Source organism: Pavona decussata, unplaced genomic scaffold, assembly GCF_977016875.1.
Source record: "Pavona decussata unplaced genomic scaffold, jaPavDecu1.1 SCAFFOLD_85, whole genome shotgun sequence".
Taxonomy (NCBI): Eukaryota; Metazoa; Cnidaria; class Anthozoa; order Scleractinia; family Agariciidae; genus Pavona; species Pavona decussata.
Genome location: NW_028145503.1, coordinates 1708147 through 1722720, shown reverse-complemented (window position 1 = coordinate 1722720; position 14574 = coordinate 1708147). Strand labels below are relative to the sequence as shown.

The 14574-nt window shown below is 41.7% G+C and overlaps 1 protein-coding gene across 1 annotated transcript in view; it reads left to right on the top strand.

Moving 5' to 3' along the window:
* LOC146475209 (uncharacterized) overlaps positions 1 to 14574 on the top strand; it is a 47636-nt gene that overhangs the window by 29118 nt on the left and 3944 nt on the right. Inside the window, exons 24-37 of the mRNA XM_085116093.1 lie at positions 341 to 490; positions 1128 to 1373; positions 1952 to 2280; positions 3191 to 3467; positions 3834 to 4033; positions 4853 to 5108; positions 5769 to 5948; positions 7266 to 7493; positions 8615 to 8740; positions 9746 to 9943; positions 10664 to 10849; positions 12714 to 12866; positions 13319 to 13465; positions 13991 to 14104. Of these exons, the coding sequence (XP_084972219.1) occupies positions 341 to 490; positions 1128 to 1373; positions 1952 to 2280; positions 3191 to 3467; positions 3834 to 4033; positions 4853 to 5108; positions 5769 to 5948; positions 7266 to 7493; positions 8615 to 8740; positions 9746 to 9943; positions 10664 to 10849; positions 12714 to 12866; positions 13319 to 13465; positions 13991 to 14104 (2790 nt within the window). The remainder of the gene's footprint in view (positions 1 to 340; positions 491 to 1127; positions 1374 to 1951; positions 2281 to 3190; positions 3468 to 3833; positions 4034 to 4852; positions 5109 to 5768; positions 5949 to 7265; positions 7494 to 8614; positions 8741 to 9745; positions 9944 to 10663; positions 10850 to 12713; positions 12867 to 13318; positions 13466 to 13990; positions 14105 to 14574) is intronic.

Sequence of the window (14574 nt, the reverse complement as noted above, 5' to 3'; positions counted from 1 at the left end):
AGCGTAACGATGCTCACGTCACGCCAAAAGATCATTCAACACTGCGTACGCCTACGATTATCGTAAGATTTTAAAGATATCAAAGTTCTACGACGTTTTTCATGTCGCGTCGAGAAGTGGGAAGTTTAAGTTGCACATAAATGTAAAAAATTATGTTGACTAACTCAAAAAAGTTGGCCAACGTTTGTTTAAACACAAGATCCCTGCGAACACTTGACATCGTTATTTCAATCCTCTGGTTCTTTGGTTTTTTGCGAAAATACCGAAGAGAAAAACCCACACGTAAAAACAGTCATTTCTGTGTTTATAAACTTGTCACATATCTGTGGTTATTTGACAGGAAGCGGTATTGAAGGAGATGGAACGGAAGCATCTGTGCGAGATGTTAGTCATGGAACGTTTGATCAGCGAAGAAAAGGAAAGTGACCTCAGGAAAGCTACACAGCAACTTACGAAAGAACAACAACAGGAAAGGCTGTTTGAGTTGAAGGTTTGTATAATATGCTTTTAACTCCACTCAGCTCCGGATCTCTGGGTAGCAAAGATGGCGCAGTGGTGGGATCACTCGCCTCCCATTAATGTGGCCCGGGTTCGATTCCCGGTGTTGAGTCATATGTGGGTTGGTTCTCGTCACTGCTCCGAGAGGTTTTTCTCGGGGTACTCCGGTTTTCCTCCCTCCACAAAAACCAACATTTCCAAATTCCTATACGACCTGGAAACAGTTGATAGAAGAACCACTCTGTGGAAGCCATTTTTTTTTATTATTATTTATTATTATTATAATTATTATTATTATTATTATTATTATTATTATTATTATTATTATTATTATTATTATTATTATTATTCATTTAGTTCTTTATAAAGAGGACGAATAAGAGTGAGTTAGTTTTTAAAATACGTCTGCTTCAAATTCTGGAGGTATGCTGCGTGTGTAATCATTTCCTGACAATTGGAGTTACAGGCTGGTTTTCTTCAGCCCTAAATGCATTTTAATTTTAATCACCTGTTCGTTGACCCAGTTAAACCTGATTATGGCTCCTGGTTAAACACAATAAACACTGTCAAGATCTGAACATGATCAAGTTCCACAACACAACGCACTTAATAATGTTTTCACTCCCAAGGAACTAAGAAAACAGTGGAGAGAGTCTGGGCCAGAAGAAATGTCCGAAACCGTCGACGAGCAGGAAGTGATACTAAGGGAAGGCGTTGGCTTAAAACTTGAACTGAGCCGCGAGGAACTGGGACAGAAGGCCGCGGAGGAAGGAAGGGAACTGGGACCGGATGATGCTGCAGTGTCGCTATTGGCTGCGCTTCAGTCTAATCAGGAGCAAGAAGCTGAATATCTGCTGAGGGATCTCGCCGTTAAGGTACAACTGTTTAGAGGGTGATGCGAACTCAAATCAACGCTTCGTGCATGGCCATAAATTAGAAAATAAATAGTGTTTGGATGTGAATGAAGACTTGTTTTCTTTGAAAGGCAATTTCTCGTGCTTCGTTTTGAAGTAGAGGCTTAAGAATCAAATTGGCTGTCCCCCAAATTTACACTCCTTGTGCTACTGGTTTATAGCTAAGGTCTTATTTTGGAAGATAGTGTAACACTTTTTTCTCATTCATCCAGCCATTCTTTCAGTCGTTAGTTTTCTTTCCTTAGCCATTTCTTTGCTCGTTCTTTCATTGGTTTTCTCGTTCCTTCACTTATTTATTCCTTTCTTCGTGCATTCGTTCATTCGTACGTTCATTAATTCGTTCATTCAGTTATTTATCTTTCATTCGTTTATTTTCCGTCCACTGTGTCATCCTCCGAAATATTAAACTCTCAACACCAACACCCCTCCCTAGCAAAATGTCTTTGCAGATGTCAAATTTACTCATTTCTTTTTAAAATGTATGGCAGTCATTTAAGGAGAACTTCTATCCTGACGTAATATATCGTCCATCCTTCTAGAATCCCATGACACTTAAACAGCTTCAAAGCGTTCACACGATGGCCTGCCAAGAACGCTGGTACGATAACCTAGCCGCGTGCGTCCTGGGACTGAAAAGAAAGCAAGCTCGCCCCATTGCTGAGGAGTCGGCAGAGGAAGAGCTGGTGGAAGCACTGGAGCAGAAGTATGACGCAATGAAGGATAAACTGCTGACTGAAGCCCTGATGAAGCAGATGGGAGCCTCGGAGTGGGCAGCGCTATCAGAGAGGGAGCGGCAAGCTAAGCTGCTGAAGCTCAAGTTGCAGGAGCGGAGACTGAGGCAGGAGGGCAAGTTAGATGAGGCGTCCAGGTCTGTAGTCTCCTTCAAAACCGGTATTAAGGCTGTCACGCAACGCTTAACTTTGAAATGACACCTCAGAAGTATTTGAATGCCACGTTACGGTTGAATGTGGCGTGACACACCCTTGCCAGTTTGTTACTGAAATATGAAGTTTTGAAACCCTCGATAGTGCTGAAAGAACCCTTTGAACCCTGTGAGCTTGTGCTGTATGTCTTGTCCAGAATCAAATATTTAATTCCGTGAATTTCTATTTCTTCATCACAAGTGCATAGTATACAATCTTGCATACGGAGAATGCAAGAAACCTTCACCTCCTCAACCACCTTTTCCAGGGTCTCTCCTTTTTACACTTCCTGGGACGTGAAGAGGAGAGACCCTGGGAACGAGGTTGCCATCTCCTTCGAAATGCGTCGGAATGTAGAAAATCGTCGACCTGGATCTTTATTTTTGAGTATGATATAATGCTCAAATTTAAAGGCTTTTTCATTTTAAGTTGATCTTTTTTGCAGTATTGATAGTTTCTCTGTCTCCATGTTTATTCATAAAAGTGAATTGTGAGGGCCCAGAGGGCCTGTGCTCATGAAAGGAGGTCCCACATATTTAAACTCCGTACACACGAGTTTAAAACTACGTTGCTCCAATTGTAGTTAAACAGCTACAAAATGTTTAACGGATGTTAATGTCTAGGCTACCGTGGCAACTATTTTCGTAGCACCTTTGACGCGCGAACATATTCTTTAATTGTGAAAATCCCCCAACGTTGTCCCCAAAAGGCCATTTGCGAGTTGCTTTGAACCTCATTACGAAAGCGAGGCTAAGAGGAAAGCTATTCATGTGCCATGCACGAAACCTCGGTTTCATAATGAGGTTCAAAGAACGCGTGGCTTATTTGTTTAGTCGCCTTCTTTATAACCCACAGGCTTCTTGGCGAGGGAATGAAACATGACGCGGCTCTGCGAGCTATGATGGGCGAATCAAAAGCGCAACAGAAGCAGCGCTTACAAGAACGACTCGAGAAGCTACGCAAGCTGAAACAAGAAGGCGGTGAAGTGAACGAGGAGGAGGTGGCCGCTCTGGAACAGGTAGAAGCTGAAGGCGTGGATGCAGTGGGCGCTGAAGTATTGAATCATTTGATTGAGGAGTCAGTGACTGATACAGAAGAGGTTACTACTAACACACTGTTGAATGATTTGCAGGTCAGTAAGAATCGTCGTAGAATAGTAATTAGTAATAGCGTGCTGAAATAAACTGGAAAGTGAGTGCCAAAGATCAGCGAATGTAGACAAGAAAATACCTCGGTTCATCAGACTTGACTACCACAAAATCTCAAATATAAGTCTTCCCTCTTTCCGCTCTTAAAAAAATTAGCCCCTTGAAATACGAAATTCTATCCGTGACAAGCTCCCTCTCCCCCCCCCCCCCCCCCTCATCACACACAGACACCCTCTCCCCCGAAAATAAGCCCTGTGAAGGAGTTTATATTCGAAGTTTTACAATATGCTTTGAATACTCTCAAGACCTGTTAATATTGTAACAGTGAAAACTCCCCTTTTTACCTTAAGTCCCAATTCGAAGAGGAAAAGGAAGCACTCCTAAGGGCTCTCCGTGAACAAGATGAAAGATTCAGCAGCGAGAAAAAGAGACAGCTTGAACTAGCGAAACTGAGGCGAGAACAGCGGCGACTGAAACAGGAGGACAACTTTGATACTGCCGCCATTTTGCTTGGGATGGCCAAACAGGATCGCGCAGCAAGAGAAGCAAGGTATGTCACCTGGTTTAGAACAGGTTTTTCTTTTACTCAGAGAAGGAAAATCCGTGTTCTCCCAACAGGAGTCCAACCTGTGAACTTCCAGTTACTATTTCGGATGCTCTACCACTGAGCTACAGGAGACTCGTGGGAGCTAAGGCCATTAAACTAGGTTGAGGGACAAACATCCTGCATACTGCTAGGATTTTAATGTCAATGTGTGGCATATGCGCAGTGGAATAAATGTGATGGTATATTTTAAGCCTGGTGAATGAATAAGAATGATTACTATTCAAAGTGAAACAGGCATACCCGGAAAAAGGTAATCCGAGTGCTCCTATCAGGAGTCAAACCTAAGACCTTCCGATTACTAGTTCGGATGCTCTACCACTGAGCTGCAGGAGACTCGTGGGAGCTAAGGCCATTAAACTAGCATCCGAACAAGCAATCGAAAGGTCATAGGTTCGACTCCTGTTGGGAGAACTCGGATTTTTGTTGTGTCACCGACTGAAAAAATACATCAATCGTTTGTTCATCAGGTTTAAAACATAACATCACATTTGTTTCAAAGCAGCTTTCTTGTTATTACAATTTTTTGTCGCACTTTGAGGTTAACAGTAAACTCACTCCATCCGCGGTTTGTTTAATATTTTCTTTATTTGAAAATACTTGTATTAAGTGGTTAAGTTGAACTAGCCACGTACCGATGAATTGCACCCGAAAAGTTTAATAAACCTTAACTATTGATACCTCGATAATCCGTGTACGTTTTCCGGAATGTTGTTCACCAATCTCCCTTCATGTAAGCTTAATATTGTGTGTTTGCCTTTGCAGCTACGAGAAGGACAGAGCCCGACAGGAACAGCTCGCCCGTGATCGAATTGCAGCTATGAAGGCTCGGCGAGCTGCGAAGAAAGGAACAACAGAAGAAGACGCTCAGAAAGAACTGGAAGAGAAACTACTCAAGGAACAAGCTGAAGACAGCGAGGCGGACAAGAGAAACGCACTCGATATGGAGCAGGGGGGACTGGCACTACTACAGGAAGCCATCTTGAGTGAGGTGGAGAGGAAGCACGCTTCTGAACAGGAGGTACGTTTCGTGCCTGCTTATTTGAAGGTCGATTTCGGTGTCTCGTTGCTAAGCAATGTAGTTGCTACTAAGCACAATTTGACTCCCGGTTTCAGCAACCAACAGTTTCGCGCGCTTTTTCTCAAGGAAAAGTTTTTCATTTTGCTGATCTATACAAACCTTTGCATTCAATATTCTCGGTTTATTTTTGTTTATAGCCGAAAATTGTTGCGGAAAGGATTTGTTTTGGAGGATAATAATAGGTCCAGGCTCCTAACGGAAAATCCATATTAGTGACTATCAAAGCCAGACGCTTTAAAAAAACGTTTACGCTATAAAATGGCAAACCTCTGATTTAGGCGTCGTTCGGTAGACTCAAGCGTCCTCTGAAAAAGTATGCCTCAAAATTTCGTAATACACCACAATAGCAAGACCTCGGTTTCTAATTTGATTAAGAAGGTTCATTCCGAAAACTCTTGCCAATTTTTTTCAGCAAGGGTCGTAGAAAAAAAACGCATGTTGTTTGTCAGTTGTTTACGTTCTGATGGTTGATTGACAACTGAAGGTAAGAATGGCCTGGCCAGTCTCTTTTATACCGGAATTTCCTGTTTAAACACTAGACAGACCACAGCACTTTTAAGTAACGAGAAATATTACAGCGATCTCCTTCTCTCACCACAGACCCTCACAGATTTGCTGGGAAAAGCTGAAGATGATCAACAGGCTTTGGCGGCAGCGAGGTACTTAAAGGACTTTGATCGACAAAACCGAATTGAGGAGATCGCTGACCAGAGGAAAGCTTGGAGAATGGATGCAGTAAGGGACGCGATGCAGGCCGTACCTGATGATCTACAAACAGAGGTCAGCCATTTATCAGTGTAGCTTTGAGTAAGGGCTCTGTAAGCAACAAACGATCAAATCCGGAGATCGTGGGTTAGATCCCCGCCGAGTTTGGAGATTTTTTCTTTGCTTCGTGCGATCTCCCATCTCCTTGCTAGGGCTAACACTCAGTGGGAAATTCATGGATTTACTTTAACACTTTAACACACACTGTAGAGTTAATTCTCTGATCCACCGTTTATTCAAACAATAACCTTTATTTGGCATGAAAATATGCGTAGACGTTTGTCCGTGGCATTGCTTCCTCTCTTGAGAAACTATGTCCGTAGAAGAACACTTGATGTGTACTTAGTGCTAGCGACACAACATTCATTTGTACCCATCACATGCACATTACCACCACGACTTGCTCCCGTCTGACTTTGTAGCTCACTCGGTAGAGCAACGGACGATTAAATCCGCCCGAAGTCGTGGGTTCGATTCCCGCCGAAGTCGGAGAGTTTTTTTTGGCCTCGTGCGTTCCATTTGCTTACTAGGGCAAGCGCTCGGTGGGAAATTCATGGGTTGACTTAAGCACTTTAACATACACTGAAGAGTTAATTCTCTGATCCACCGTTTATTCAAACAATAACCTTTATTTGGCATGAAAATACGCGCAGACGTTTGTCCAAGGCATTGCCTCCTCTTGATGTGTAATGAAAAAGTACGTTGTTACACAAACTTGATTCATTCACATATCAGTTTGAAACGATATACGTTCCCAAATTTCATTTCCAAAGTAACTGTTAAACAAACGCCTTCACACGTTAATATTGCTCTTTACTCTTCTTTTTACTGCTAACACTCAAGGACTTCATCCACAGACGCAAAAGCGCTTGATTTTTCCCTTCCGCGAGAAAAAATCCCTGAACTCAACTTGTAGGCAAGTCTAGGTTCGACCAAGTTACCATTGTGTATGAGAGGTGTAACTCTTGACTGGGCAAGTTGACGTGATAGATGACCAAGTATAATTTTTTTATTACTATTATTGTTTGGTGTTATCAACGGAGTTACTTGTGGTAAGGTTATTTGGCCACTGTAAAGAGATTCGCTTGCTGACGATTCGAGCGTTAACCCTTCGTCAGAGCGAATCGCTCTCCATCGCTCTGACGATAAAATCAAACGTTCATTTCCTCTTCCCCAGCCGGCGACGCAGCACCACAGTTTCTTAATTTAGAATTTAACCCTCGCGTTTAATGTTTTGTTTTGTTTTGGTTTTTCAAAATCGTTTTCATCTACTTGGCAGTCTGTGCGCTATTTTAACTTCAACCGCTTTCTTTTCCCCGAAAATTTTCACAGGAAGAAAAGACGGCTAACGCAGTTCGTATCGCGGAGAGCCGAGCCCAACACATGAAGTTCCTCAAAGACGCGCTTGTTCTACAGATAGAGAACAAACGAGCACAACTGTTAACACAAGGTATCGACGAAGACAAACTCCAAGAAGAAATATCTGTTGCACTTATGGCTGACTTACAACAAAAGCAGATGACCGAGAGCAATGCTATGGGCAATGTCCTCGGAGACAAGGTTAGTCAATAGAATGATTTAGAATTACGCTTACGGCAAACGGCAAACTGGAGAAGTGACCACGTGACCATGTTTGTCCTACATTTGCTGCTCGCTGTTTTTAGTTTCTCAGTAAAATTGGGTAGATTTGCGTTAGCATCAAAGGCTAGAATTATTTGTACTCAGTATTGGCATCTATGTACTCATTTTTTCAAGAAAATATAAGCGCGAATCTCACGTCGTTTGCCGTTTGATGTAAACACCATGCTAAACTCTCTGATGTCACAAGGCACAAGGTAACCGCGAAAAACAAAAAACGGGATACAGCCATTTCAATTAACGTTGTCGGATCAAAGTACAAAGGTGTAAGACAAGACCTCAAGATTCTGTGGATATTTTTATGAATATGTTCATCAAAATCAGCTATGCCTCGTCCGTCTAGTGAAGATATACGTTTGCGAGCCATTTGGATGAAAGAAGTGTTAGGATATCAAGTGGATGAGGTGGCAGCCTCTTCGAAGAGGTCTTTAAGCTTTGATCCGACAACGTTAATTGAAATACTGTATACCGGTAATGCTTCCAGCGTAACAGGTTGCATGCGCAGAAAGGCGTGAAACGTTTTCGCCCGTGCCACAAGGTAGTTCTCCAAGAAAAGGCGGCAAAAAAGTCATGCTGATCCAAGGTCACGAATAACCAGCCTCGCTGGGAATGGTGTGAAATTTCGCTAGTTTATCCAAGTTCATTGGCAAACCGCATGGAAAAGGAGGACATTTGTTTGCGTGGTTCCAACATAGCGATTAACGCGCCTAGAAATGGCAGGAAATGTTACACACGTTTCACGTGGTTCTAAGGTCACTGCCCGTCCAGAAAAGACCAAAAAGTGTTTTCCTTGGTTCGAAGGTCACAGGTTACCCGCCTATAAGAGGCAGTAAAATTTGAGAGTTGTTCTAAGGTCTAGTGTATTTATAAAATGTATGGCAGTTGAGTTTTTCGATCTTTTTTGTTCTCATAACCGGCCAAATGTAATTTTTGGATACAAACATGCGTGAAAGTCCCGGTTTGATTAAAACCCGCCTTAGAAACAGTGCGAGAGAAAAAAAATTATCAGGCCTCAGTTCAGTTGATTTTTGTTTAATAAACAGGACGAGACTGTCTTGTCACGTGTCAAGTCTGATCAGCGCATGGCACGCCGGGAAGGCTGGATGGATAACCTTGCTGCTGCTTTGATGGGTTCTCGTCCCATGAGAAAACGAAGCACTACCATGACGGTGAGTGAATTAATATTGAATTAATAATAAAATTCCTCAGTGCTCTTTTTCAAGGTACTGTTACCATTTCATTGCTAGAAATAATTTTTCTTGCTGAGCAAGCCAAGTAGTGTGATTTCAAACCTTTGTTTTGATTGGACAGTTCGCAAAATTGTCCAGACTTCCACCATCCAGACAATTAGGGAGCTTCAGCAACGACGACGGCGGCGGCAACGAGAAAGTCAAACTAGCGATAGGCTCAATAACCAAAACAACAACTCTGCACGTGCATTACACTTTTTGGTACATTTCTTTGCCGTCACTGCACGACTAGAACGTGAAATTTCCTAATGGGACGTTTTATGGAGGACGTAAACGCACGACGACAAATTTTTCTTTCTCTTTCTAAACTTGGATGCGGTCTCCAAGAATTCAACTCCAGGAAATTTCACCTAGTTTGACTTTTAAAGCGAGTTAGAACAATCGCGATGGAGTTTGGAAAGCGCGAATTGATTTTAATAATCACGTTTTCGCTGCCGTCACTGTCGTTGTTGCTAAAGCTCCCTGATATCATCCGTTTGGCCTACATGACTTGTTAAGGGTTGTCGCGTTACAGGGCGATTTGAAAGCCTAAAGGGCAAAAATTGTTCTTATTGTTTTTTCTATTCCCTGAACATTTTTTACTTCTTCTTCTTTTTTTTTTTTATTTAAACAATACTTTGTTTCCACATTTGCTCTAAGAGCATTAAAGTGCTCATCGAGAGAGTTAACGCCGTTTTCATTAATTTTAAAACTTCACGGCCAAAGAAGAAACAAACAAATCAGAACAAGAAACAGCTGAACACAGCGAAAAGAAACAAGCAATATATCTAAATTACAGTAAAGAAAAACGGTGTGATTAAGAGATAAAAGACTGAACAGGATAAAACAAGTACATTAAGTTGAAAGTCAATACCAGGAACACCATTTAGAAGCCAGTCATTTTCCTCTTGTCATTTTGTCTCTTGTCTCGTCTCCATTCGATAGCCATCTTCACAGATGTCGAACCTAGCCGAAGGCGACGAAGAAGAAGCTCGTCTGGAAGAAGAACAGGAGACAAAGCTGGCAGAGATGGAAGCTGAAATGGAGAAGGAAAGAGAAACACGCAAGCTGGCAGGAGCCTCAGAAGAAGAGATTCAGAAAGCACTGGAATTGTTGCAGAGACAGCATGGGGCAAAGAGAAAGGTAGAGATCGAAAGCTTTATTCTCTTTACCGATTTTATTACAAATCGTTCAGTGATCGGTGTGAGAATTTAGTCGCGAATCAATGCGTTACAGAGGTCAAACGGGTCAAACTTCACGAGTATTCACGCTTTGAAAGCCAAAAGTCAACTTACATCTATGAAAACCTAAAGATGATAGTCCAGTTTTGTGAAAACTTACTATACTAGTGGGCTGAAACTGCATTTAAATGTTTTTGGCTACGAATAAAGCGGATAGAAATGGATTTCAACTTGAAAAAGGTGGCCAATTTTTTTTTTCAAGTTCATCCTGAGTGCGTCTTGGAGAAATCGATAACAACTGATTAAAGTTGTTTTCCCTTTGAGAAAATCACTTGATATCTTCCTCTTGGTTTGCTAGAAGTATTTCGTTAACGAGAAAAAGTAAGTTTCAGTTCCAGTACAAACTCGCGCCACTTTCTTAGCCAATGAGAAGTGTTTTCTTTGGTTTCGCATTATAAACGACGCTCTGTGATTGGTTAGAAAAACTCGCGCCACTTTCTCAGCCAATGAGAAGCGACACCAAAACCAACGGTGTCTTGCTCGCTCGCGTTTTCCCGCGCTTGGTGCCGGTTACATGTATTTGTTTCAAGTTCTAATTGGCTCATTTCGCTGTTTGCGTCCGTTGTGATTACTTTGGCTTTGGTTTTAAGACGCTCAAATGGACTCTGACTTTTTTCCCCAGGCGATGGAAGAAGCCGTTGAGAGGCAGCGTCAAATGACACGTCAGAGGCTGGAGGCGAAGCGAAGAAAGAGGGATGAACAACAATACGAGGAGGACATGGCCGCCTCTATTGTCACAATGGCGGAAAAGCAGTTCGCTCTTATCAGAGAGAAAACAATGATGAAGCGAGCTGGACATAAAGAAACGGTAAGCGATATTGCAGCGCCTTTTGTTTTGATACAGCACACTCTTGCTATTTCGAGCACTGAAGGAAAACACCAATTCTTTCAAGAAAGCAGCAGTTCGCTCGTCATTAGTAAATTACAATCGAACCTGTATTAAGCGACGCCGTATGAAGCGGTCACCCTCTATTCAGGGGCACTCAACGACAGTTTTCTCTCAGATACTTGAAAACACAATTTTAGGCTACCGGGAGTTGCCTTTAAAGCTCTGTAGGTTCATTTCAGGCCGCGCTAAAATATTTTTATCTGTTCGGTCATTCTAGGGGAACTTGAGTGTTTTCGAAATTACTAGGGTATCTTTGGTCTTATTTCCTTTCCGAAAATCTTAGCTGAAACCAAATTTTTATCAATCCGAAAACACTAGGCCCTAAATTTCCCATATCACGAACGTTCGAGGTGAAAATTTCCCTTTAGAAAATTGTAGGGGATTAAGGGCCTTCCGAACAGATAATTTACCGAAACGATCCGTTGGGTGCCCCTGTCTATTAAAGGGGAAGTATCATGAGGTTTTTGACCTCTTTTGTTAAAAATGATGAAATAAGACCTTCACTTTGCTACAAAATAATTCTAGAACAACGAGTGTAAAGAAATCAACCCAATTCTTGACAGGAACAACTCGTACTCTGTTTTAGCGCATTTTTGAAACAAAAATGCGAAAACTTGAAAAACATTAGCCTAATGTTTTTCAAGTTTTAATCCATTTCGACCTACTCTTTCTCTGGCCAGGGGCACTAATCGACAGTTTTATTACATTGGGGTGATAATTTATTACAAAAATAGACAATTATCTTTTGTTTCTGTTGTCAGACAAACATTTTTGGGTTTTGAAATGACATAAAATTTTCGTGATACTTCCCCTTTAAGCGGTCAGTTGTCAAAGTCCCGAAAATTACGTGTAATTTTGACCTCTATCAAGCGGTCACCCTCTATTTTAAAAAGCGGTCAGTTATCAAAGTCCGCAAAATTACGTCCCTTAATTACTGCAATTTTGACCTCTATTAAACGTTCACCTCTATTAAGCGGTCGCAGTCACCCTTTAATAAGTCCCATCTTGTTTCTATTGTATTGACTTGTTTGAAACGGTCACTTTGGAAAAGGAAACCACTCAAATATAGTACCGAATAACCTGCCAGGTAATAGAATTTCTAACGGCCTGTAATACTGACTGTAAGATCTTGCCATTAATGTTTTATTAGTCCATCTTTATTCTGTGTTCTCTTTTGTCGTACCATTTTATCGTTGCAGTTTCTCTACCGCGAAAGGGATTTTGTGAGCGTTTTGTGTACAAAATGAATGTGTAATGAAATGGCGTTTTTATTGTGCTTGAGGTATAGTCTGCGTAACCTCAGTGACTTAGCAATTTCCCGTGGGTGACCGCTTAATACCGGTTCGACTTTGTACTTTAAACGGTACCCAAGGGAAAGGAGTTTCTGTTCGAGATAGCCCGTTGCTGTCTCGACTTGAGTACCGATTACTGATTACTGAGGACACGCCGCTTCCTCTTTTATTTTGCTGTATTGAGAGGATTTCACTATTTGAGTAAACTTCACTTGTAAATGTTCGTGCGCTTTGTAATCGCCAAATGAACCATTGCGCTCGAGGTTTGCCGATGGTTTGTGTTTTGGGTTAAAAATAAAATTCCAAAATGGGGATTTGCGGCCAAGTTCGTCCGTTAACACCTAATATCAAAGAACCAATTCAGCATTAACATTACAAGGAGAAATTTTATGCTGGTCACTGTTAGGGCTTAAAGGATTAAAATAAAGATAAAGAAGGGCAGCAAAGTTATTGAAAATAGCTCTGATGGTTTTTTTTCTTTCTTCTGGTAGCTCAACGAACGATTGGCACGAAGGCGAGAGGAGCGAGAGAAGAGAAAAGCCGAAGAGGAAGAAAGAAGAAGAAAGGAAGAAGAAGAGGAAGCTGAGAAGAAAGCGAAAAAGAAAACTGACGAAACGAAAGCACAAGAGGACTGGCCATTACCAGTACGTCAACATTTTAATTCTCCTCACTCATACACATACCTTCCTTACAATTATGGTTAGGAGAGGTGGTTTGGACGTCAAAATAATTAACTTTCCATGGAAACGCTTGCGTTTTCTGTTACCTAGTTACGAGAGCAGTTTTGAGTGTCGTAGAGCCAAAACCAAACTTATTGCTCTGGCCAATCAACAGACGTAAGCATTGTAACGAACCAATCAGAAGTCAAAGCAAATAGAAGTAACCGGCGCCAAGCGCGGGAGAACGCGCTCAAACAAGTCACGATTGGATTTGGTTTTGCTTCTCATTGGTTGAAAAAGTGTCTCGAGTTTTGCCAGCCAATCACAGGGCGTAGCAAAGCAAAACCAAAGCCACGCGAATTACTTTCACAATCAATCGAAAACCGCTCTGTTTGCCCATTACTTATTATTCTTGTATTGTTCTGTGTTGCGTACAGGGTGGCTTTGCTATGAAGCGGGAGAAGACAGTCATAGACGTGGAGGTTTCCGAAGAGAAGCAGCGAGAAATTGTATCATCTCTCCTCCGTGAACACACCAATGTCGGAATGAAGTTTGAAAGAGAGAGAACTAGGCAAGAAGAAATGGTAAGTTTATCTGTTAACCTATTCCAAGGGTATATCATCCAATGTACCCACGCGAGCCGGATTAATTTCTGAAACGCGTGCGGTTTACTGTGTTATTTGTTTGTTTGTTTTTCTCCGAAAGAAATTGGGTGGTTGTTACCGTCTGATAACCATCTTCCGAGTTTGTACCGCGTGACGTGTTTTGGCCAATGAGAACATGCGGAAATTAATCGGTTTAGCGCGCATGGTATATGAGCCATTATATCATGCGAGAGAAATAGTGACCATTAAATTGTCTTTTGGTTGTTCTTGCAAAGCGAAATTAGCAAGTCGAGCAATATTTCTTGATTGTTTGTAATAAAACAGTTATTCCGGTCACGCTTGTTGGATATAAGATGATTAAAGCCATTCAGCGCTACGCGCCTCGTTGGCTACCTATCATCTCATATCCAACGCGCACTCGTGGAGTAATTGTTAATTAGCCAGCCAAAGTCAATAAGCTTTCTCTTCTTTCCGCTCATATGTGTACTTCCTGTCCTAACCTAGATACGTGCCCGTAAAGAACGTAAGAAGACAAGAATTGAACAGAAGCAGGAAGAAGTGGCCTCCATCTTAGGTCTGGGAGAAAGACAGAAGACGTTTGTAGAACAGCGGAAGAAGGTATATTTTCCTTCCGTGTTTGATTTTGTTAGGGAACTGGTTATAACAATTTTTTTCGAAGAGGACTCACCTTGTCTGGGGTAGGGGATTTATTGAAGACACCACCTATCGCATGAAGATTACCGACAAAATTTTATTGGCTTTAAAACTTGAATTGACACAGAAATACTCAGCTAGCAAGAATCAGCGTTTCTAGACAAACAAGAAGTGTAGTTAAAATCTCATCGTCATTTTTTACTGCTGGATAGAGGGGTGGCCATGCGATAAAGATACCATCAATAGACGTTGAGAAAAGGGGGTGCAGGCAGAGACCACTATCTATTTTGTTGTTTGGTGGGTTCTGCTCGAGTATAGTAGTTTTGACCCCTTCCCTTACAAGTTAGAGGTGTTACGCTTCACCGCGGTATGCGAGTCACCGTGATGTTTGAGCACGATTCAGTTTTTAGTTAAGAATTCCGGGATACTCAAGA